The sequence below is a fragment of the Sus scrofa genome, chromosome 14, assembly GCF_054392235.1.
Source record: "Sus scrofa isolate SSC_HxYL_T2T_F1_AM1 chromosome 14, Sscrofa_HxYL_maternal_Yorkshire_Landrace_v2.0, whole genome shotgun sequence".
NCBI classification, from domain to species: domain Eukaryota; kingdom Metazoa; phylum Chordata; class Mammalia; order Artiodactyla; family Suidae; genus Sus; species Sus scrofa.
In genome coordinates this window covers 76,760,655-76,786,470 of record NC_139396.1, presented here as the reverse complement: position 1 = coordinate 76,786,470, position 25,816 = coordinate 76,760,655, and the positions used below count along the sequence as shown (strand labels likewise).

The 25,816-nt window shown below is 45.1% G+C and overlaps 1 protein-coding gene across 1 annotated transcript in view; it reads left to right on the top strand.

Moving 5' to 3' along the window:
* The first annotated feature begins 743 nt into the window (after nucleotides 1-743).
* The window catches only part of ACTN2 (actinin alpha 2), a 72,348-nt gene continuing 47,275 nt past the window's right edge, over nucleotides 744-25,816 (top strand). The window contains 1 exon segment of the mRNA NM_001243666.1: nucleotides 744-969. Coding sequence (NP_001230595.1) covers nucleotides 844-969 — 126 coding nt within the window. The 5' untranslated portion in view covers nucleotides 744-843.

Genomic DNA, 25,816 nt, shown 5'->3' with positions numbered 1-25,816 from the left:
CAACCTACACCACAGCTCACGGCAAAGCCGGATCGTCAACCCACTGAGCAAGGGCAGGGACCGAACCCGCAACCTCATGGTTCCTAGTCGGATTCGTTAACCACTGCGCTACGACGGGAACTCCATGGTTCTATGACTTTTTAATATGGCTGATTTAAACCCCTTGCCTTGGTTCCCCCAGGTGAGGGAGAAGAGAGGAAGAAGAAAGGGGATTCTGTAGCTTCTAAACTTTACTTTCCAGTGTTGTATGTGTGTGGTATCTATGAATACCTGTGGACATATACGGAAAACGTGAATACGGGGAACAACTTGAACTGGCTGTCGGTGGTCAGGGACCCAGGCCATGTGTGTCCTTCCTCTGACCCGTGTACACCTGGCCGCCCAGGTAACCCAGTCAGTCCAGCGGCGCCGCAAGCCAGACCGTGGGTAGGAAGCGTGGGCGTGGGCTGATGCTGGCCTCCGCACACAGCGCTGGAGGTTCGGACGCTGCGTTGGGAACCTTCGCGGGAGCTGGGGTGCCCCACTGCCTTCCCGCACGTGCTCACTGTGGCCAGGGTGGGGGCGGGCGCGGGCGCGGGCGCGAGCGGAGGCCCGGGCGGGGCGGGGCGGGGCGGGGCGGGGCCAGACACCCACGTGACGGGCGGCGCGGGTATTAAGCAGCTCGGCTGCTTCTTGCAGCCCGAGCTGGTGCTTCGCCCGCGACCCAGCGCCCAGCCGACCCGCCCCGAGAGGACCGCGTGAAGGTCGCCCTGCGCCCGCCCGCCCGTCCGCCCGTCCGCCTCCCGCGCCCCGCCGCGTCTCCGCCCGTCTGCCTGTCCGCCGCAGCCCAGGCCACCGAGCGCCATGAACCAAGTCGAGCCCGGCGTGCAGTACAACTATGTCTACGAAGACGATGAGTATATGATCCAGGAGGAGGAGTGGGACCGCGACCTGCTCCTGGACCCGGCCTGGGAGAAGCAGCAGAGGAAGGTCAGCTAGGGACTCGTGCCCGTGTGTCCCCCTCCCCGAGCGTCGCCGACGGGGGAGCGCCGCCGACCGTGCGGACTAGCGGGTGGGAGCAGGCTGGAGGGGTCGTGTCGTCCCGTGACCTTGTGACCCGGGTGCCCCCGTAGGAAGGGGAAAACGTGCAGGGACCGGCTTGGCAACCGGCGTCGTGGGTGAGCGCGCGAGTGCGTGGGTGCGCGCGCGGGTGTCACATCAGAGTTCCAAAACGAAAAATGTTACAGGGATAACAGTGCTGGGGGCAGGGGAGGTTCCGGTTTAACCTGCGATAGAACAGAATCTGAGGCTCAGGTCTGCTTCTGACCCCTAGAGTCTGTGACCTTGTCCCCAAAGTTGTGTCTCCTGGTCCCTTTGTGTCCTTTTTCCCCTAACTGATGACTTCCCAAATAAAAGAGGTCAGAGGAACATCTTGTCCATCCCAGTTTTCATGGGGCTGCCCCCAAGAGTAATTGAAAATCATTTATTCAGTGTCTTAGGGCTCCTTGGAGAGGGGTGCTGTATGAACAGTAGACATTCACCCATAAAGTAATAGTTATTTCACACTCTATTTTTGGTTCATTGAAGTAAGCACACAGGGATGAGGGAGTCAGCCAGCTCGAAAAGTTTCCTGCCCATGTTGGTTGGCGCTCTCTGGGGGCCCAATGGAACATTCCACTATTTCAAGGTTTCTTCTTGATCCCCTTGGCTGGAACAAGTGGGACATGCTCACCAGGAGGCTAAATGCTGCCTCCTGTTTGACCGGGCACAGAGTCTGGCCGAGTCAGGCGTGCCAGCCCAGACCTGCTCATCCAACCTTATGATGACAGTGTCCTGGCAAAAGCAAGGTGCCCTATGCTTTTTCCCCCTGATTTTTCCGGGGGTGGGGCAGCGTGGCTTTCCCTTCTAAGGGCCTGCTTTGAAGTGGATAACCTCTGTTGACCATATGTGTGCATGAGAATGCTCTGTGTAGCTGCCTGCATGGGTAACTATTATCTAATAGAAGCCGGTGAATAAATACATGGCTGGAAAACACATACACTCCATACTCCCAATAGTGCTAGCTGAAGGCGAGAGGTCTAGTATTTGGATAGTTATTAAATAACCATTTTGGGGTTTTGTGGTTGTTATTTGTAAAATAACCATATATTATCAAATTGGGATTTCTCTTTCCTTGTCTTTTTTTCTCTCTTAAAAACAACAACAACAACAAAACCCTGACCTACTGTTATTATTTTAAAGCTCTAATTTAGCTACATTTCATTCCCCACCTTAGCTTCCTAAGACTTCCATCATCCCTAGCATCTTGGAAACGACAGAATGGGAGTAATAAGGAGAAGTTGAGTCTATAAAAGGGAATAAAATTTCAAAACGTCCGCATGTTTTAAATGAGTTATTGTGAGGGAAACTCATGGCCTGGGGATTATTAGTGTGTCATCTGGGCAAGTTGATGCATCATCAGAAAGAAGTTTAAAAGCTGCTTTCATTTTTAGCATGCTCCTTATTAAAAAATTTTTCCGGAGTTCCCGTCGTGGCGCAGTGGTTTACGAATCCGACTAGGAACCATGAGGTTGCGGGTTCGGTCCCTGCCTTTGCTCAGTGGGTTAAGGATCCGGCGTTGCCGTGAGCTGTGGTGTAGGTTGCAGACGTGGCTCGGATCCCGGATCCCGCGTTGCTGTGGCTCTGGCGTAGGCCGGTGGCTACAGCTCCGATTTGACCCCTAGCCTGGGAACCTCCATATGCCGCGGGAGCAGCCCAAGAAATAGCAAAAAAAAAAAAAAAAAAAAAAAAGACAAAAAATTTCTTTTCCCACAATTTTGATGATTACATTTTTTTCATTTTTTTTTTAAGTCTTAAATCTTTGTTTACATGATTGCTTTTTTCCCCCCATGAGAAAGAGCAAAGTAGCTGAGCAATTGGACAGGTAGTCTGCCCATCATTTTTGAAAGTAATAGTCTAGTTGCAATTGTGTCTGTTGACTTTGTTAAAGTACAGTGCAGGATAGAGTTAATTTGAGTTTCCAAAGGCCACACTGACATATGCTTTTTGTCATATGTATATGCTATATATTCACAATATTTTTGGATATAATTTCATTGTAATTTTTTAAAATTTGAGGCTCTTGTGTGCATGTATTATTATAATTGTATAGCACTTGAAGTACATAACTAAAAAAACAGAACACTTCCTAATCCCAGTACAAAACAATGTTAAAAAGTTTAAAGTGAGAATTCATTTGTTTTTATCCCCTTAGATAAAGAGGTTAGGTTTGTAGATGTTGGAGAAAAACAAAACAGAACAAAACATGACATTAAGACACAGAGCTGAACAGATCCAGAAGATTCTCGATTTCTACTTTTGGTATAGAACCCACTCAAGTCAATAGAATAATACTGAGCTGTGAGCTCAGGGCAGCCAGAGCAGGGGCCTCTATTTATGTCCTATGAGCCAAACTGCTGGAACAGGATGAGGATAAAATGCCATTGTTTCTATTGTGGGTACCTGCTCTACACTTGCCATTTCAGTGATATGCTGGGTATGAGATCTGTCAACAGATGCTGGTAACACATGATGACGTCTATGGCGTTATAATGGATGTGAGGGCTAATTATATCCACAGTTCACAGAGTCTCAGGGGCTGTGGTAATCCTTGCTCTCTGGTGTGGAATTCCTGGCCACAGAAGGACTTAGGAAAAGCATAGTGTGCTGTGTGTGTGTGTGTGTGTGTGTGAGTGAGAGAGAGAGATACCAGAGAATTCGTCACATAAAATTTACCACCTTAACCGTTTTAAAACCTTCGGTTCATGCATATTAAGTACATTCACATTGTTCTGTAACCATTTTCCAGAACTCTTTTCATCTTGCCCAACTAAACTCTGTATCCATTCAACAGTAAATTTCTATTCCTCTCACCCCGCCCACCCCCACCCTCCAGCCTCTGGCAACCTTCTGATTTCTATCTCTATATGAATTTGACTATCCTATGGACCTCGTATAAGTGGAGTTGTGCACTGTTTGTCCTTTTGTGATCTCTTAGTTCACTTTGCATAATGTCCTCAAGGTTCATCCCTGTTGTATCATGTGTCAGAACTTGCTTCCTTTTAAAGGCTGAGTAATATTCCACTGCATGTTTATCCATTCATATCGACCCCACATGGGTTGCTTCTACCTTTTGGTTGTGAATAATGCTGCTGGGAACATGAGTGTACAGATATCTTCATGACCCCATTTTCAGTTTTTTTGTTCGTTTGTTTGTTACATCCCCAGAAGTGGAACTTTTGAATCTTGAAGCAATAATTGGTTTTCAGTTTTGGGAGGACCTGTGGTTCTTTTTCCAAAAGGAGTCAATTTAGAAGATGTTGAATCGAGCATGAGTAGGTATCGGCATTTCAAATTGCCTCCGCCTTTTCTTTTGGGGGCGTTTAGGAATACTTATATTCCCAGAAATTCGGTTCTCTTTAGTGGACTTGTGAAACTTCTAGAGCTTTGGTGTTTAGAAGCAAGCTTCTCCTGGAACCAAGAAGCACGATCAGCTTTTAGCTCAACTGCGGCCTAATCGGGAGGTTACTGGTCAGGGCAGCAATGCTGAATATGTGTGCTATCTCCATGGGCACAGGCGCTGTCTGTCACCACACTCTGGGAGGCTAGCACAGACCTTTTAAGGAAATGACTTGTGTGTTTCCATACATAAAGGGTCCTCCCATCCTTAGTCTCCATCAGTTGTCAAGAGCATAGATAGCCAAATAGAATCCTTTATTCCACCCTCAGAATTCTGAGTAGTTTTCCTTGCTCCTCAAGAAAGCTGAGTTCTTCTGCACACTCCCAGTTGAGCTGGACCGACTCACCATTCACCTGGGGGCACCGGCTGTTGGTCCTGTCACGCTAAAATGTTGTCACATGGGGTCAGGCTGCGTGGAAGGACACTTGTGTGGGAGCAGCTGCCTGTAGGTCCGGAATAAACAGGGAGCCCAGAACCTCCAGTTGTCTCCTTCGGTGTTCTGAGGAGCAGCTGCTGGTGAAAGGCCAGTGGGGAGGGCTCTTTTCCCCTACATGGTGGGGCACGCTCTGGCAGGAATTTTTTCATGGGAGTGAAAAAGGCCCTGATTGTTCCAACGAGGTGAGCGATTAATGAAAATCCGGTAAAATGTCTCAGATTCATGAGGCACAGCTGAATCTCAGCTCTTCCCAGTACTCTGTTTGGCTGAAGTCTAGTCGCTGAACCTTTTGAGCTCCATCTCTTCATCTAGAAAATAAAGGGATACCTGTCTCTCTCGCCTCATAGAGTTCTTCAGAAGCAAATGGTTAAACTGGTCGATGTGGAGGGGGTTCTGTGCTGTGCAGTGATCTGTAAATGGGCCGACATTATTCCTGTGCTTGTGCAGCCAGCACTTGTTGATTTCATCAGGGGGTGCGGTGCCGTTGTAATAATCTAGGGCTGTGGCTGGACTTGTGCGGGGAGGTGAAGCCCGTGATATTTGTTCCTAGAGACTTGAAATGTACTTTTTATTGTGATGAAATATATGTAACATAAAATTTACCATTTTAACTATTTTCAGGCGTGTGGTTCAGTGACATTATTAGGTTCACATCATTATGCAGCCATCACTACCACCCACCTCCTGGATGTATCCATCATCCCCAAGTTAAACTCTATGCCTGCTAAACAGTACCTTTTCACTACCCACCTCCCCTGGTGTACCTTTAAAGATAGGACTTAGACACTTGAACACTTAGAAGATAAGAAACTGTTTACTGTTAAAAGCCAGGTGTTTGTTGTAAAATGAGCAAAAAGTATAGGAGGTCAAATAAGGAAAACCATTGTGGATGAGAATAATGGGGAAACAGCTTTATGAGAGAGTAGAACTTGGGAACTTGGGGTGGGCCTTAATTTGAGTAATAAATGCTAGCTGAGTAGAGAGGAGAGAGAAACGGCATTTCTGGCTGGAGAAAGAGAGTGAACAGTCTACTGTGGGGTTTTTGGAGGGTGGGGAGGTGATAAGTGTGATGTCATCATAATAATGTGTTTATGCGACCTTTTGACGCCATCAAAGTATCCTCACACCCATTTCAAGCGACCCTCTTACCCACCGTCTGATAAAGAGATGGGGGGAGGCTCCGAGAGGTTAAGGGTGGAGGAGAAAATAACCAAGGTGGCCAGACCAGCATTTGGGTCTTCCTCCTGCAACCCAGCTCCGTATTCTTGGAGGAGGCTGCTGTTTATGATGTGTTTGAGGACGTGTGTGAAGAAGAGAGAGAGGGGCTTCAATGAAGCTGAAGATGCAGGTGCACATTTAGGGAGAAAATGGCACAGGTAGACCAGGGCCAGGTAATAGAGGGCCTGGGATACCAGCATGAGCATGGACTTGGTGTGCCAAGCATGCAGTGCTCTGGGCATGTTTGAGCCAGCCAGAGCCACGCTAAAAGTCATACATTGCTTACAGAATAAACTGGAGTGGAGAAGGGCCTGGTGGGGGCACCCAGGCAGAAGCGCCATTACAGGACTATACATTTAAAGTCGTGAGGATTAGGAGTTCCTGTTATGGCTCGGTGGTTAACGAATCCGACTAGGAACCACGGGGTTGTGGGTTCGATCCCTGGTCTTGCTTAGTGGGTTAAGGATCCAGCATTGCCACATTGCCGTGAGCTGTAGTGTGGGTTGCAGATGCGGCTCGGATCCTGCGTTGCTGTGGCTCTGGCATAAGCCAGCGGCTACAGCTCCCGATTCAACCCCTAGCCTAGGAACCTCCATGTGCCGCTCAAGAAATGGCCAAAAAGACAAATAAATAAATAAATAATAAAGTCGTGAGGATTAGAAGCAGTGGTGAGGAAGGCATCAATGTGAGAGGGATTTTAAAAAGCATTAAATAACCCCATGTTGTTCCACGGCAGGTCGATGTATAAATCCAGTTAGGCAGGCAGGATCACACCATTAGCGCTCCTGGGCCTAAAACTCAAGAGAGTGATTATCCACAGATAACACAGGGATGGGGAAGGGCTGCTTCTCCACCTGGAGACGTGTCTGGCTGGAAAGCCAAACATTGACAGAATGGGGCCTTCAGTGCAGGGGGCTGGGTTCTCGGGGCGAGTTGTGTGTCCAGGTAGCCATGGCTTAGGGGGAGGGCTGGAGTTCCTAGCAGCGTTGGCTGTCCAGAGAGAGTTGCTTATGGGCAGGCTGGTAAAGGCAGAATCTTCTAGCAGCCCTAAGAAACTTCTGCCCCCAGAGGGACCATTGTTCTCGAGATGCCCTTGGCTTGCTGTGGACAACCGCAGGTGCCGGTGTGGTAAGATGCAGGAATCACCCTCTGTCTCTGCACCCTCTCTTAGGCACTGTGATGTGTCCTGGGGCCTGACCCAGCCCTTCAGCCAAATTCACCGAGGAAGCAACTTGAACCCCAAGTAAGATCTTCCCAGAGCGTGGGAGGAGGAAGAGAGCACTCTTAGCTGGGAAACTTAATTAACGCAGCTTCAGAAAACTGTCAGAAAGCTCTGCGGTCGGCTGCTGCTGCAGCTGGGAGACACCTACAGAAAAGGCGGGGTGGGGTGGGCGGGGGCCCAGCCATGACGAGCAGAGGAGTTGATACGGAATACGTTGGAGGACAGTCAGAATTGTGCTGTGGTTTCCCTGGGAACGGTACTCGTTCTTCCAGAAAGAACAGAAAGCAAAGATGAGGGGGAATGCTTGCTAACTGCCGTGCTAGACAAATTTCAGAGGAAGGAAAACCTTGAGGGCAAGAAATGGGTCTTTCTAAAGGAGTCCGAGGAACCCGGTTTCTACAGACATCTCCCTGACCACATGCACACACAGCACCCCTCCCACAGTTCTCTGGCTCAGAAACTAGAACTTGTTTGAGTTCCCGTCATGGCTCAATGGGTTAAGAATCTAACTTATCCATAAGAGTGTGGGTTTGATCCCTGGCCCTGCCCAGTGGGTTAAGAATCTGGAGTTGCTATGAGCTGTGGTTTAGGTTGCAGACATGGCTTGGATCTGGTGTTGCTGTGGCTGTGGTGTAGGCTGGCAGCTGCAGCTCTGATTTGACCCCTAGCCTGGGAACTTCCATATTCCACAGGTGTGGCCCAAAAAAGAAGAAAACAAACAAAAAACTCCTGGAAGATGTTTTCTGCTGTCATTCACATGGCAGAGCAGAATAGAAGCGGAGCACAAGTGTGGCTGTTAATTCATTCATTCATTCTGTTATGGTTAGATCGTGGAGTTGACACTACCCTAGGCCTTCAGGAGCTTCCAGCTTAGTTCAAAGGACAGAAAGGGGAGGGAGAAGCACAAAGGAGGGACCCCCAGTTACCCCAGGCCAGTGGAAGGTGGTGGAGAGGATTTCCAAAGCCCCTTCTGCGCAGTTCCCTGCAGCAGTGCATGGGAGTATCTTCCTCCCTGGGACCCAGGGTTACCGTCAGTGCCTCCCTCTCTCCCAGCTCTGCTGGAGCCCCCTCCTAAAGTTTTCGGGACCCTGGCCCTTCCTGCAGTCCGGGCTCTAAGGCCTTAAGGGTCTCTGTGTTTCCTGGCTGATGGGGGTGGTGGCCCCTGCTGCATCAGCCTCCCATGAAAGCTTTTCTCCCTGATGCTACAGGAATGATCTTTAAAGAACACAAGGCTGGGTCCTGGTATTTTCACTTCAAGCCCCTCTGCACTGCTTTTCTTATCTTCAGGATAGCATTCAGGCCTCCCACAGGGATTTGGGGGGGCAGAGCCAAGCAAGCCTGTCTGCTGCCTCTCTGCCCTCGGGGTTCCTGAAGAGTCACCATGTTGGACTTACCCCTTTGCTTTGTACCTGAGTCCTACCTCTCCTCCACCCATCCTGAGACTTATTCCTCCTCTGGGTCACTTGGTGCTGTCTCTCTCTCTTTTTTTTATGGCTGCACCTTCAGTGTATGGAAGTTTCCGGGCCAGGGGTTGAATCAGAGCTGCAGCTGCCGGCCTGTACCACAGCCACAGCAACACTGGATCCTTAACCCATTGAGCGAGGCCAGGGTTCGAACCTGTATCCGCAGGGAGACAATGTTGGGTCCTTAACCTGCTGAGCCACAATGGGAACTCCAATTGGTGGTATCTTGGTCTCCCCTATAAGCAGATGCTCCTCTTCGGCCCCCTGACCCTGCACCAGGCCTGCTCAGAGTCAGTACTCACATTTGTGAAATGCAGGAATTAGAAGTCCTATTTCAGAAAAGAATTTAGCACAATTAAACTTTTTTTTTTGCAATCTTTAAAACTCCTTGAGCTACAAATGTGTTAACTCCAACTCATACTTGTTTAGTGCTTCTTCAAAGATGTTTCCTCAAAGCATTTTCTCAAGTTCTCCAAATGATGGATTTCTCTTAGTTCTTATTCTAAGGCTGAACCCACAAAGATAAGCTGCTTAATTTAAAAAACATTTTTTTTTTGCAATTTAGAGATTTGGGGAATTAAAAAAAAATCATTCACGTAGATTTATTTAAATGATAATAAAATGTGTCACCATATTAATGGATAGATTTCAGGTAGCCTGAATTTGATTCAAAACGACTATTTTGTCCAGATTGAAAACCCTTTACCCACCTAATAAAATTACAAATTCCTTTATGATTCATAGAAGTATAAATTTAAACGTGTGCTTCTGTAGGTAAAGTGTGGTAAACACCAGATCCAAGCCGTTTCTATGACCTACACTGAAGCTTGCAGCAACACCTGATCCTTAACCCACTGAGCAAGGCCAGGGATCTAACCTGCATCCTTACCAACAGTATTTCAAGTTCTTAACCTTCTGAGCCTAAGTGGGAACTCCCCATATGAAATTTTTGATATGGACTATTTTGATCTGCAAAACTTGCAGTTTCTTATGGTTCAACCCAGTAAAAGCACTTTACTCTGACTGTCTCACTATATTCAAGGTTCTTGACCAAGATGCCACAGTATCCAAGTCGTGAAACTGAATTCATATCATTTCTAGTCTTATCTCTAATGCCTTTGGTATCGTTTGGGGAAATAAAGAGATTGTTACGTTTTTGTAGTAGTTAAAAAGGTGCAGCTTGGATTGAGGGCTTGACAGCCAGCCAATGGAAATACTGAAGCGGAGGGTCAACCTAGAGGTTCAAGTGTAGAGATAAACTCCTAAGTTAATCTGTTCAGAGGCAGTGAGTGGTTGAAGCTATGAGGTGGGGAAGTGGAAGATCTACCTGTAAGGCACAGAGGTGAGCTAGGCAGTGATTACCTGAATGAGCCAACATTGCTTCTCTGGATGAAAACATACATTTATTGGATGCCTTGGAACCACTTGAACTGTTGAAATGTCTGATTTTCTTCCTGGAGAAATCTCCCCTTGGCATCTCATTAGAACTTCCCCAGTCAGTGTGAATCTGGCATTTGAATTGGTTTAATCGCTGGAACAGGAACCCAGGGACTTGGCACCACGGCATGGGATACCTTGTAGCGCATGAGCTAGGTTCTGCTTTCAAAGGAAGTGAAACATTCTTCAGAAACTATTTATGGTGGTGTGCTCAAGTCTGTGACACCAAATCCTCCTGCCATTGGAATGGCCAAGGAGGGCCATTTTACTGAGAAAGACTTGGTTGCACATTGGTAAGGATTACTGAGCAAAGTGGTTTTATTACCGAAAAAGAAAATTGTTTCATCCTAGCATACCAAATGTAGAATTTGGACTGCTGGTCTGTCTGACACAGTTGCACAAGAAGCCAGAGGTGGGATGCTGAAGTATTTGAGTCGGCTCCCTTTCAGGATTAGAAAGGAGCCTTCGAGAGGCAGGAGTGTAGGTTAGAGCCATTCTGCAGACTTGACGTCTAGGTGGACAAGAGCGCTCTCCAACATGCGGGCTCTGCAGAGATTTGGCCAGTGGACCAAGTCAAGGACCCCCTTCCCTTTGCATTGAAAACAATATCACCTTTCTTTTATTTATTTAACTTATTATTGTGGAAGATTTCAAGCCTACATAAAAGTAAAGAGAATCCAAACTCTAGTGAATCCTTCTCAATCCACTGGCCAGGGAAAACCCAGGTTTGACAAATAGGGGCTATCCGGTTCTTTTTTTCCTCAGCCTTATTGAGATGTCATTGACAAAAAAATTGTGTATGCTTAAAGGATGCTACATTTGAAAAAGTTTTATTGGTGTGTAGTGGACTTACAATTGTATTTTATTTCAAGTGTACAGCTAAGTGGCTCAGATATATATATATTCTTTTGCAGATTATTTTCCCACATAGGTTATTAAGAATATTGAGTAGAAGTTCCCATTGAGGCTCAGCGGAAATGAACCCAACTAGCATTCATGAGGACGTGGGTTCAATCCCTGGCTTTGTTCAGTGGGTTAAGGATCCAACCTTGCCATGAGCTGTGGTATAGGTCACAGACATGGCTTGGATCTGGTGTTGCGGTGGCTGTAGTAGTGGCCAGCAGCTGCAGTCCTGATTTGACTCCTAGCCTGGGAACTGCTATATGCCACAGGTGCAACCTAAAAAACAATAACAACAACAAAAAACTGAGTAGATTTCCCGGTGCTATATTAGGTCCTTGTTAGTTGTCTTTTTTTTTTTTTTTTTTTGGTCTTTCTTTTTTAGGGCCGCACTTGCGGCATATGGAGGTTCCCAGGCTAGGGGTCAAATCCGGAGCTGCAGTTGCCAGCCTACACCACAGCTCACGGCAACCCCAGATCCCTAACCCACTGAGCAAGGCCGGGGATCCAACCCACAACCTCATGGTTCCCAGTCAGATTCATTTCCGCTGCACCATGATGGGAACTCCTATTTATCTAATTTTTATATAGCAGTGTGTATCTGCTAATCCCAAACTTCTAATTTACCCTCCCCCCACATTCCCCCTTTGATAACCATAAGTTTGATAAATATACACATTGTAAAATAATTATTAGGCGTGTCTTAATTCTAAAAGGAAAAGAAATTTATGTTCAGCAGTTTATTTTCTAAACAAAATTTGGAAGCAAAACTGCCAAGTAGGCTGATAGACCCCTTTCCTGTTTGGGAATTCCCATCTCCTCTCCTCAGACCTGCCCTTCCCGCTACCCAGGTTTGGCTGTCCAGGTCTCCTCCCTGTTAGACACCTCTCCTGACCCCCAGTCTCCTAGTAATTTCTCATGCCGTTAGTGTTATAATTGTGCCTAAAAACTAAAGACCACCAAGACGTGCCTTTCCATGAGAATTCCCTTGTGGCTTAGTGGGTTAAGGACCTAGTATTTTCACACTGCAGCAGCCCTGGCCTGGGAACTTCCACATCCCATGGGCACAGCCAAAATAAAAAAAAAATAAAAAAATAAAAAAAATTAAGACCTGCCTTTCTAGAGGTCACCAGTATTTTAAAGGTGACCTTTTGTCTGCTGATGGACGCCTTTTAACAGCCTGTAGGTGACATGGATGGCGAAGCGCTGTTTGTGGCCGGGCGCAAAGGCAGGACTGAGGCTGCATGCTGTGGGTAAGGAGGATCTCTCCTGCTGCAGGCAGACCTGATGCACTGACCCTTCAGCCTCCTTCAGGTGTATGGTCCAGTCCTCTCAGCATCTGTTGCCATGGCTTTTACTGCCCTGAGTGATGAGCTTGAATTTGAGACAAGAGGTGGGAGCCATGTCTGAAGATGCTGCATTTGATACTTCTGCTTCTATCTCTGCCACCCCCAGAGTACAGCCGGAGGAAGGAGCAGAACAGACATCCTGAAGGGTTCTTGGAGAAAGGTTATTTTTAGGGGTAGCCTTGCCAAGGCTGTTTCCGGAGCTTTTATTTAGACACAGATCAAGCCCTCACCTGCTTAGGTAGGTGAATTTCTAGGGGAGCCCCGTAGGGGATGGGGGCTGCCTGTAGGCTACAGTTCTTGCACCTCCTTACAAAAATTGCTTTTATTTGTTTCCCAGCTTTATAATTGATGTGTCACATTGTGTGAGTTTAAGGGGTACATCTCTCAGGGCCTCTGTTCTTTAGGAAAGGAAATGAGAGAGGGGGTGGGTTGATTACAGAGCTAGGGCAACCCTACATCCAGGTTTGCCCAGGACAGTCCCATGTGTGACTGTTCTCCCAGGGTAACTATAAATAGCATCATCTTTGACTCTGAAAAGTAGTCCAGTTTAGACTCCAGACTCTAGGGCCCCCTGGTTTGGAGGGCAGCACCATATCCTTAACCCACTAAGTGAGGCCGGGGATCAAACCCATGTTCTCATGGATACTAGTTGGGTTTGTTACCTCTGAGCCACGAGAGGAACTCCCCTGTATGACTTTCTAAATAGTACACATGCTCATACTTCAGAAAGTTTGATATTAATATGTGCCAGGCTTTAAGGATGCTTATTTTGCTGAAAAACTAAGGGTATATACCTTATTGAAATACCTGAACCAGTTACCAAGATCAGATTTCTCGCTTTGTTCTTAGGACAGCTTAAGTCTTTCCCTAAAAAAATTATATATATATATATCTTTAGACGCTTGAAAGTCTGGGAGAGAAGTGGTGATGAATATATTTACTGTGTGAAAGAAATCATGTTTAATGTAAAATTTTCCCTTCTACACTGAGACGCAGGTGGAGCTGTCACCATTAGGGTCCTTTAAGGACTTGGTGGGGAAGCAGAGAGAATGCTGTCAGAAATACAGGGGGTGGGTGTGTGTGTGTGGGGGGGGTGAGGGTTCCATTTCTGTCACTGGGACCTGGGAAATGGGATACCCAGGACTCCAAAGCATCTCTATCCTGCAGCCCTCGGACTCAGACTTGGACAGTGTGTACCTTCTCCATGAGCGTTTTAAAATGTGATGTTGGAATAGGGATTTCAGTGTTGAACTTAACGAAAATCTCGAAGCAGCACATCATTGAGAGATTAACTTTAGAAATGGAGTATGGACATACTTGCTGGCATATGTCCAATGGAAGTAGTTTTTCGGATAGGACTGTGGAGGCAGAGTGAAGTAAAGCTTGCTAACATAATTCCAGATAACCAGGGAAGGGTGAAGTACCAAGCCTAAGAAATAGTATAAACTTTCCCGAACTACTTTTTTTTTTTTTTTTTTTTTGCTGCACCCCCAGCATGTGGAAGTTCCTGGGCCACAGATCAAACCCACACCATAGAAGTGACCTGAGCCGCTACAGTGACAATACTGGATCCTCAACCCCCTGCGCCACAAGAGATCTCCCCAAACGACTTTTTAAAGATACACTTTAAAATAAATGTCTAAATCATATGTCATCACTACAGAAAATATGGACACAAAATCTTAAAAAGTTGCAACGTGGAGGAGTTCCCAGTGTGGCTCAGTGGGTTAAGAACCCGATGTAGTATCCATGAGGATGTGGGTTCCATCCTTGGCTTTGCTCAGTGGGTGAAGGATCTGGTGTGGCTGCAAGCTATAATGTAGCTTGCAAATGTGGCTTGGATCCAGCACTACTCTGGCTGTGATGAAGTCTGGCAGCTGCAGCTCCAACTTGACCCCTAGCCTGGGAACTTACATATGCCACAGGTTTGGTCCTAAAAAGAGGAAGAAAAAGAAAAAAAAAAAGATAAAGTGCTGAAAAAGTCACAACATGGAGAAAACCAGTATTAACATTTTGCTGTATTGCCTGTTAGAGGACCTGATGCTATAGTAGAGAAGTATCTTTTATACTATAATATAAAATTGTCTGAAATGGCTCAGAATACAAAGCCTTTAGTATCTATTATTATTATTTTTGCTGCACCTGCAGCATACGGAAGTTCCCAGGCCAGGGCTCAAATCCACACCACAGGAGTGACCCAAGCCACAGCAGTGACAGCTGCCATAGGCTTTAACTGCTAGGCCACCAGGGAACTCCAGACTTAATATTAATCTTTATGCAGTTTCCACACAGCATGAGTCCTAGGGAAGGGTGTGATGATGGAGGAAATCCCAGCCCGTTCCCCCTAGTGTGGAGTGGGCAGAAACTTTGAAAATACCCAATTTCCCTGCTTTTAGCCGTTCTGTTTTCTGGAGCTTTTCCTGTACGTAGAACAGACCTGCTAATATACCTGCTGGGGGCTGTTGCCTGCTTAGAACTGGGCTGTGGTCCAAAACACCAGTGTAGGAATATGGCGTGTTTCAGAGAGCTTTCATTCGGAATGAACTCTTTATTTTCTCTGTGTAGGCAGCCATTTATTTTGGTCCCTGAAAATAGCAACAGTATGGTGAACTTGAATTAAAGAATATTTATTTTGCTGTCTGTATAGTACAAGCTGCTCCCTCAGTTGCCGGGATGGGCTGAGGGGTTGGGGGGCAGGGGGAGGCACATCAGTGTGCTTTTCTTTAAGCTCAGATTCGTCCTCAGTTTCAATACGTGTTGCTCTTGCCTGAAACCAAGCGCCAGTTGGGTCTGCCCTGTCCCAGAGTCACGTCTGGTACAGAATCACTAAGGGAACAAGTTATTTTGGGAAGCACAGCTCAGGATCAATCATATATAAGGCTGTTTGTTGGGAGCCTTACATGCTTGCTTACCAGAAAGTCCTCAAAGGAATTCTCCACATGGGCTGTGCCAGCCTGGGGGAGGCAGGTGTGACCCCACAGAACTCCCAGCCGTGGCTAAGTCGGGCTCTTGGCCTCAGGAAATCTTTAAGCTCAGATAACCAGGCACCAATAGCATTCATGTGGTTCTTTGAGCTTGCCATTTTTTTTTTAATACTTTAGAGCAAAAAATGACTTAAACTTTGATTCTGTAAGTACTTGATTTGGTTAGTTTAACATATGCTTTCAGTCCTAAAATACTTTGGGAAGTATCTGCATATTTCTCATCTTCATTCTTTTTTTCCATTTAACCAAAAAACAGGGAGTTTCATCAAGACCATGTGTTAACTGTCCTTTAGAAGACAGAAGACTCTAACTTTTAATAATTAATTTTTTTTCAGAGTTCCCTCTGTGGTGCAGTGGGATTGGTGGCATCTTGGGAGCACTGGGACACAGGTTCGCTCCCCAGCCCCGTACAATGGGTTAAGCATCCCACGGGGCTGCAGCTGTGGCTTAGGTCGCAACTATGGCTTGAATCTGATCCCTGGCCTGAGAATTATATATGCCTTGGTGCAGTAAAAGAAAAAAAAAAATTATTAAAAAAAAAAGAATTTTGCTTCAAGAATTTTAAAACATCCCTTGGAATTAAAGTAGAGGTAGCTTGGCTTGTAGACTAGTACCAGGAGTCATTGGCTCAGAGAAATGTCTGATGTCTTTGCTGTGTTGCTCACCTCTGCCTTGAGGGGTATAGAGATATAGTGATGAGTAATTGCAGCTGACAACTAAGAGTTAGGAGAATGAGTAATAAAGACTCCTGGAGGTGGTAATAAAATGTAGGAAATTTTCTTGATTTTTCTTGATCTGGGAGGAAATTAACAGATGGAAATCCTTTAGCTTCTAGATAAACAAAAAAGTGCTAAATAATTCTACCAAAATCCAACATTATTTATGGTGATCTGTAGAAGAGGGAACATGGGGACACACATTGGATTTTAAATGGAGAGTTTGACATGGAAAAGGAATGCAGTAAGCTGAGATGTCAGACAGTTGTCATTTTCACAGGGCATGGGAAACAAGTGTCCTGTCATTGAACATAGCAGGTGACAGACTTCAGTTAGTCTGTGCATCATTTTTTTTTTTGCTCATGTTCTTTTTTATTTTCATTTATTATTATTATGTTTTGGCCACGCTGTGGCATGTGAATGTTCCCTAGCCAAGGATCGAACCCCTGCCACAGCAGCAACCAGAGTTACATTAGTGACAGTGCCAGATCCTTAACCTGCTGGGCCAGCAAGGAACTGCATAGTTTTAATTTTGAATTGAAGTATAGTTGATGTACAATGTTGTATCTCTGGTGTACAGCAAAGTGATATTCTTTTTCATATTATTTTCATTATGGTTTATTACAGGATATTGAATATAGTTCCCTGTGGTATAAAGTATGGTTGTTGTGTATCTATTTATATATGTATTAGTTTGTATCTATTAATCCTAAACTCCTAATTTATCCATCCCCAACCCCTTTTCCCCTTTGGTAACCATAAGTTTGTTTTCTATGTGTATCATTCTTGTGCATTAGTTGCTGTTTGTCTCCATCAAAATCAGTAAAATTTAGATCCAAAGAGTGAATGTTTTACCACATTTGAATGTTGACCTCTTTTTAGAAGAAAGACTCTAGGAGCTCCTGTGGTGGCACAGCAGAAACGAATCCGACTAGGAACCATGGGGTTGTGGGTTTGATCCCTGGCCTTGCTCAGTGGGTTAAGGATCTGGTGTTGCCATGAGCTGTGGCATAGGTCGAAGATGTGACTTGTATCTCGCGTTGCTGTGGCTGTGGTGTAGGCTGGCAGCTACAGCTCTGATTAGACCCCTAGCCTGGGAACCTCCATATGCCGCGGGAGCGGCCCTAAAAAGACAAAAAAAAAAAAAAAAAAGACAAAAAGAAAAAAAGACTCTAAAACTATGAAAAGACAGTTCTTAAGTAGAGGTAAAAATCACAGCTCTCATACCACTAAAAAAATAAACACATGTTAAAAATGTTCTTTGAGAAAACTGAACAGGTGTAACAACTAGTTCAAAGGGGAATCTGAGGCATAGTCACATTCATGAATCAGGAGTATTGAAATCAATGCAGCACTTTTCTGTGGGAGGGAGGAGGGTTGTCCCTGAACTGAGCTGAATGTCAGTCCCTTGTGTGCAGACAAGAATGAGTTTGCTCCAATGGCTGAGATGGACGAGTTGTAGAGAAGAGTAGAATGGGCGCTGTAGACAAGGCACAACCTTCCGCTCCAAGCTCAGATGTTTTCTGACATCACGTACCTCCTTATTTAGCTGTTTCCTCTTTCCAAATCTCATCACTTTAATCTGTCCCGTCCTTTCCAGAAGCGACGGAGGAGACACCATGTACCAGATCATTTCATTAAACCAAAATTCATCTGGGCTAGACTAGGTTTTAGGAAAAAAATGTGAAAAGGCATTTTCCCCCCCCATTAGGCAGCTTCAAGAGTTTTTAGCACATTTGTTTCTTTTTCAAATGGCCGCACACTGGTCATGTGGAAGTTCCCGGGCTGTGGATTGAATCAGAGCCGCAGCTACCGGGCTGCACTTGAGCCAGGGAGACACTGGATCTGAGCAGCATCTGTGACCTACGCTGCAGCTTGTGGCAATGCCTGATCCTTAACCCAGTGAGCAAGGCCAGGAATCGAACCTGCATCCTCATGGATACTAGTTAGGTTCTTAACTTGCTGAGCTGCAACAGGAACCCCTTAGCTTGGTTCTTTATTCTGAACATCCAGGGACTAAATGGAAGTCTGTCTTAATGAGCCTGCTGATTGAATGCTAAAATTCATGATTAAAACTAGACCCAATTATTAAGGCTCTTTCAAATGCTGGGAAAGGACCCCCCCCACCCCCACCCCTGCCAATCCCTGCTTCTAATGTCAACCATTACCTGATTCTATTTTCAGGTACCTCAGCAATGAGGTTGCCTTTTATTTTTTATAAGGTATTTTTTGGGGAGGCAAGATTACAATCTTTTTTTTTTTTTTAACATTTTAGGATTCTCTAGTTGAGTTTGACATGATAATCATAATTTTCAAAAGCCTGGAACTTGAGCAGATTCAGATTTTTAGCTCCATAGTGGTTTTTAAAAAATTTGTTTCAACTTAAAAAATCTGATTGCTATTATCATCTTTGCTCTGTCCCAGAAAGTCTGTCACATAAAATGTTATTCCAACAAATAGTTCCTGAGTCGCCAGCCACTGTCTAGAACACAAAACGAAGATCCCTGCTTCTCTGTGTGTCACTTTCCTAAGTTTTTTTTAGAATGTTCCATGTGGTGGTGTCATCCACCAGGTATTTCTGAGAGGATTTTTTCCTGCTTCCCTACCAAGTCCTTAAAAGTTCTAAAGGACACAGCCCCGCTTGTAAGCTCTGATACCCCTTGATTAGAGATTGTTAGGTAATCTAACATTGACTGGAAAGAGATCTGGAAGCCTGCTTGTGGGAAGTATTTGTTGAAGTTGAATCAGTGGGAAAAGTTTGCCTCTTTTTTTTTTTTTTCTCTCTGTCTTTGAGTAATTCAGTTTGTATTTATGAGCATTCTTGGTACTCAGTTGAAAAGCAGTGTTTTGGTACTCTTGAAGTTCCAATTTAGTTATGACCAAAATGGTCGCAGTTGAAGCTTGAAGTACTAAAATTTGAATGGCTGCTAGCTCTGTCTGTGTGAATATTGTCACCTGCTAGGTGCTGCGTTCCTTAGGTGATACAAAGGTGACAGAACCAGGACTAGAGGCTACTGTGTTTATTTTTCGTTTCTTTGATTCGTAATGTATATGCTTGCAGGCATGTAAAAACCTGAGAAACCAGTTGTGGGCCTTCCATTTGCAGTGGAATGAAGTGGAATTTGCCTCCACCACCCCCACCCCCGCCTTTTTTTTTTTTTTTTTTTTTGCTGCACCCATGGCATACAAAAGTTCCTGGGCTAGGGATCGAATTTGAGCCATAGCAGTGACACCACCAGATCCTTAACCCACTACACTACCAGGGGATTCCTGGAATTTGCCTTTTTATATGAATTAATTTTAAAGCTCTTTGCATCTGGTCTATTATGAACCAAGTCCTGGTTCCTAGCTCTTTATATTAACTCTCCCTTAGGAATAAGTGGTGTTTTTTTGTTTGTTTGTTTGTTTGTTTTTAAATGCGTGGACCAAATATTTTTACCCCCATCAGCAAAAACTAGTGTTCTGAGCATCTTGTACCTTGAGGAACTTAAGCTGTGCCAGGGGTGTCCTTTGCTCTCTGAACGGTGGGGCGAGCCCTGTGGTAAGCTAGGAGAAGATGGAGTGGCTCTGAATTCTTGGATCAGAGACCTTCTTGCATCCTTTCCTGTTTGTGTCCGAGATGTGCAGAGTGACAGTATGTGTGTGGCGCTCAGTTACTGGTGCTGGACTATCACCTATGCTCCAGTCAATGGAAATCGTGACCGTGGGCTGTCTTTAGTTTTCTCGGCAATGACTTACTTCCCTTTCCATCAGAATCCCAGAGCACCTCAGGCTTCTTTGAATTGCCACCACAGACTGCTGTTCTTTTGTGTTCCTATAACCTTTATACTTGCAGAAGATTCTCCAGTCCCTAATAAGTCATCCTGCTTCCCCCGCTAGCTCGTCAAATTAGGCTCATGACGCATTGCTTGGAGGGAGAAATGAGCCCCAGGAAGGATGAGCATTCTTACCCACATCTGACCCTGAGCTGGTGACAGAGCCAGGCTTCAGATTTTAGGGCCAGTGTCTTTCAGGGCCTCCCAAACTGAGCTGTCACATGTCACGTGATGCAGCGGGATTTCAGAGACGAAGCAGAGATTTGTGGGTGGAAAATAAAAGGACTGCCTGCTGTGTCATTGGCTGCCTGGTTGTGCAAGTTATGAGAACATTAGGGCCCTAAATGGACTTGCAAGACATCTGGCCTTGGATGGTAGCACATGCGGCCTCCTTGGAATGAACACACTCTTCAACTTCTGTGCTTCTCACTTGGATTCAGTTTTTTTTTTTTTTTTTTTTTAAATGTGGTGTGTAGTTGAAAAGTGCCCTTGGGTGCTTGGCAACCTTGAAAGTCTGGAATCTTTTCGAGATCAGTTGATTATTCAATGTTCACTGTGCCAAACAGAGCCAGTCATGGTTGTGAGTGCTGGGTCCAGAGAACTGGCCCGATGTTAGCACAGACTCCAGCAGAAGCACTCTAAATGCTTCTAAAGATGACGGCTGAGTGTCTGAATCTTTACATTTAAGGTCACTCTGCTGATTTTGGATGTGATTCTTGAATGGCCTGTTTTTCTGGGCACTGTGGCCTTTGCAAGGCTCACCCTGTGTAGCTCTCCCTGTGAGGTGCCGGTGTCAGGGGCTGTGGGGCTGAGGGATGGGCAAACTTTGTGGTGAACCAGCACATCCGCTTCCACCAGCCACAGGGATTGCAGGCATCTCTGCCTTCTCAGAGCAGCGGCTCCCTGCCCTTAGGGAGGCAGTGTCTTCTTTCTTAAATGCTGGAGCCACCCCTCTTCTCCCCTCCTTAACTGGAGATTTTATAAAATGTGTGCATCTTTCTAGATATCCCCCCCCAACAACTTTTCAAATATTTAAAAAGAACCGGGAAGGCAATTAGAAGGAATTCTGGCAGATTGAGAATTTGTGAAGTGGAAAAGAAAATGCTGTTATAATGATGATTGTAAGTAGAAAAACAAATGGAGCATATTTAGAAGAACAACTTAAAGGAGTTGTGTTTTCAGTAGTTGTTGGTGGGAGGCTGTTTGGAACCATTGTGGTAATAGGCTGTGTTGGCCAGCTGGCCTTTAAATTTCTTCTCCCTCTGATAACCTTTTGAATTGTTTCATAAAGTCGATCGTGACAATTTTCTTTTCTTTTCTTTTTTGGTAGCAGGGAAAGTGTCAGGACATAAAGGACAAATAAGTGCGTGCTGTCAGAGTCAGAAATAGAATCTGAGTTCTGAGCCACGGCTGTGGGCTGGGCCGGTCTCCGCCTGCCCTCCCTGCTCCCTCTTGGGGACCCTGCCCTTGCTTACCTAGGGCTCAGTTGTCCTGCCATAGGATGCAGGCCAGAAGCCTCGTGCTCAGCCTTTGATGTCTTTACTCACCGAGGACAGTAAATGATAAGAAAACTCAAAATCGTAGAGCCCTCTAACAGTGCCCCAAAACTGGTTTCAACCTGATAGACAATGCTACTTTATAATTAGTGGATTTAAAAACTAAAAGTTGGGAGTTCCCTAATGGCTTAGTGGTTAAGGATCTGGTGTTGTCATTGCTGTGCCTTGGATTACTGCTGTGGCAGGTGTTCAGTCCCTGGCCCAGGGACTTCCACATGCCTCGAATGTGGCCAAGAAAAGAAATAAATAAAATAAAAGCTAAAATGTATTCAAGCTTCTCTACCCCAAGCTTCATGCTGCAGGCTCTGCACGAATGGCAGGAATGGCCCAGTGCAACCCTCAGTAGACCTTGTTCTGTTTCGTTCAGAAACACTCCGTGGCTGGAGTTCCCATCGTGGCTCAGTGGTTAACGAACCCGACTAAGAACCATGAGGTTGCGGGTTAGATCCCTGGCCTTGCTCAGTGGGTTAAGGATCTGGTGTTGCCGTGAGCTGTGGTATAGGTTGCAGACGCGGTTCAGATCCCGAGTTGCTGTGGCTCTGGTGTAGGCCAGTGGCTACAGCTCCGATTCCACCTCTAGCCTGGGAACCTCCATATAGCAAAAAGACAAAAAAAAAAAAAAAACAAAAACAAAAAAACAACACCCCATGGCTGTAATGAGTCCTTATGTTAGGAAATGTGATCTCAGATCAGAACTTGCTATAGTTATTATGAAAGTAAAAGCTGATTAATGAAGCATGAATGAAATTGACAGTTGTCAATGTGACAGTTGTCACATTTTTATTTGGAGAAAATGGAACAGTAAATTGAACAGGGTAGTCTTTAAGGGAGCCAGCCCGGCCCTAGAGCCTTCTACTGCCAGAAGAATTAATACTTAACTTAAGGCATGAAATGAACGTGTACTCAGAGAACCGTGTCAGATTCAGGATTTTTTTTTCATCTTTATTTGTGTTTCCAAGTGATCATCCCTCCTGGGTAGAGATGCAAACTTGTGTTATTTGAACAATATAAATAACACAGATGTTACTCATTTTGATTAAAAGACCTTGTGCTCCCTTCTCTCTTTGGAACGGACTACCACGTACGTTCTTATGTCTTAGGTTTACTTAACTTAAAAAGAAACCAAATGCATAGTGTTCAGTAACATAAGCCTCAAGTACCCCAACGTCTCACAAGGACATCAGTGCTTCTTTGCCATTGAGTGTGTCATGTTGTGTAATTTGGCTTTAAGAAAGGCAGTTGTCTTATATTTCCTGTGGATCTGGGACTTTGCTAGTAAGTCCTTCAGGGAACAGAGAATGAGGCAAACAGATATTCCTGGGAAAGTCCTCCCACTGACAGTTCTCCCAAGCACCGTGCTTCGGGGTTAAGGACTGTTTTCTGGATCTCTAGATGAAGTCCAGGAATGTCCCAGGCAGCAACTGGCAATCCTTTGGGAAGCCTTCAGACTTTTCCACACAAAAACATAATATGCCAAGGCACGGACACATGACCTTAACCCCAAGGCCTTCTTCCTTCCTCTACTCCCTGTGGTGGAGAGTTTCAGTACCATGGCCAGGGAAAGCCCCGTATCTATGGGCAGGGGCACCAGTCTGCACCCACAGTACTGTCCACGCCACCCATGACTCACGAGTTGTGATTCTGTATATTTCAGGAAGAAATTCTCAGATTTTCTCCCACTGCCTAAGAAATACATGTAGTGAGGCAGTGATTCCCAGACTTTTCTATCTTCTTCCCTCTGTGACTTGAACGTTTGTGCCCTTAGCTTTGGAGGGTGGTAAGGGCTAGAACATCTTTGGAGGGTGGTAAGGGCTAGAAACATCAGCCCTTCTTGTCTGCAGGTAGTGGTTCTATACTTCCCCATCGTGGCTGTCTGTGTGTGGTTCTGAAAGGTTTTTTTAGGTGCTTAGCTTCAGGATGCAAAAAGGGTATGTAGTGGGGTACCTGTTGTGGCTCAGTGGTAACGAACCCCGACTAATATCCATGAGATAATGGGTTCAATCCCTGGCCTTGCTCAGTGGGTTAAGGATCCAGGGTTGCTGTGAGCTATGGTATAGGTCAAAGATGTGGCTCAGATCCTGTGTTGCTGTGACTATGGTGTAGGCCAGCAGTGGTAGCTCCAATTTGACCCCTAGTCTGGGAACTTCCATATGCCACAGGTGTGGCCCTAAAAATAAAAATAAAAGGGGGTGGGGGGAACAGCTGCCTTGCTAAGCTTATTGGAACCAAGGAGTCTCCCTCCAGAGCCTTATGGACCTTCTTTGGTCCCATTCTGCTTCTCCCAGATTTAGTTCCCAGGGGCCTTAAGGATGCGTATTGCCGTCCAACTGCAAGAAGATCCACCAGGAAGCCTTTAGGTAAAATGTGTGGGATTTCGTTGCTGCAGTTGCATCTTTTGTTTTTATTCCCTCCATGGTGAGCAGGCTTTTCATAGAAGCAGAGGGCAATGGGGAATGCACAAGAACAGTCTCTGTAGGCCAGGGTAATTAAAACTGTAAATAGAAGGAAAATTAAACATTCTAATAAAGCTTAAAACTCCTTTTTTGGAATGCACCAGCCTCTTTGCAAACTATTATCACAGAGCTGTTGGGGTCCCTTTTCGAGTTTCACTTGGTTAGTCACCACCTTTATTGGCTCTTTGGAATGCTCATTAAAGAGCAGGAAACTTCATTAGGCTTAACTGAGTAAATTGACCTTGTAGATTAAATTCATTCTTTGGATTTGCACAACTGAATAATTACCTATGGTAGGTTACCTTCATTGTATGTGTGCCTATAAAAAGGCGGTATCCAGCAGACTTTCACAGTGTTCCATCGTGGGGGTCAGGAAACCTGGATTGATTTCATGAACCGCTTTGGAGTTCAATCCAAAAGTGCTTCTGATATTTATATTTGAAGGGACTCCAATAACAGGGTAACAAGGTAAGGTAATTTACACCAGCATTATTTTGCCCATTTTCAAATATAATCTAAAGACAACTCTACAAATATTTTATGTCATTATATTTTAACTCTGTCAGTTCTGTGTTTAAAAATCACAACCTACTATTCTCTTGTGCCTTTCCCCAAAGGTTGGATGTATGATTAGTCTCTGTATTGTCAGAAAAACAAACAAACCTTCAAGGTAGTTTTGCTTGCTAAGAATGGGGCCTGGGATGTTTTTTATGGTACGAATTCAGTTGTCTGGAAACAACCTAAATACCTATCCATAAGAAGCTAGATACATAAAGCGTGGTATATTCATGACAGTGGAATACTACACAGCCATAAAAGATATGGTCTTTGCTATATTGAATGATCCCTAGGTTATCTTTTTCTTAAAAAATATTTTAAAAAGCCAGGTGCAGAACATTGTGTAAAATGGGATTTGTCTTCAAGTGATAGGGAAAAGATGTATGTATCTGTGTGTTTATATACTTGTAGAATGTCATTGAAGAGAAACACAAGAAATGGAAACTATTTGTTGTTCCTTCTGGGGAAGGGAGCTGGGTGGCTGGGAACAAGAGTGCCAGGGAGGCTTTTCACTTTTATACCTTTTTGTGCCACTTGAATTTTGAATCGAGGTAATAATAGACTCATTAATAATCTTATTTTCATAAAACAAAATTGGGTTATCCAGAGAAGCACTATCCAATAGCACTTTCTATGATGCCTGCAGTGTTTCCTATCTGTGCCATCTAAAGTAGCTGCTAGACAGATGTGGCTTTTGAGCCCTTGAAAGGTGCTTGTACAGCTGGGGAACTAAAATTTTAATTTCCTTTCGTTTCAATTAATTACATTTAAATAGTCATGTATGGTTAGCGGCTACCATATTGAGTGGGTGCAGACCTGGAATGTGACTTAAAGTGTCTCTTCTGTTTAGACCTGACTAAAGTTTAGATGTGTTTTAGGAGAAAATTTTATTAGTTGAGGCACTTACGGTAATATTTATTAGCAAATCCAAGAAAATGCCTACACTTTCTTTTTGCCCTAGAATTTAGTGCCACTGCGTATTTCTTGAAATGAGTGATGATTCATCAGATCTGAAAGTCTTTATTACCCAGGAAAATCATTTTTATGGCAACTGTGTCTTTTTGGAGTCTTACTTGGAAGAAGTCCGTGTTTCAGAAGTGCATTTTCGCATCTCTAGCTCAAGCCCTCTTTGAGGGTCTCCCCGCTCCCCCGTGTAATGTGCTGGGCACTTTGTTGTTGAGCCCAGCAGTTGTTGTGAGACAAGGGGACAGTGTGCATTCTTAGCCAGCAGC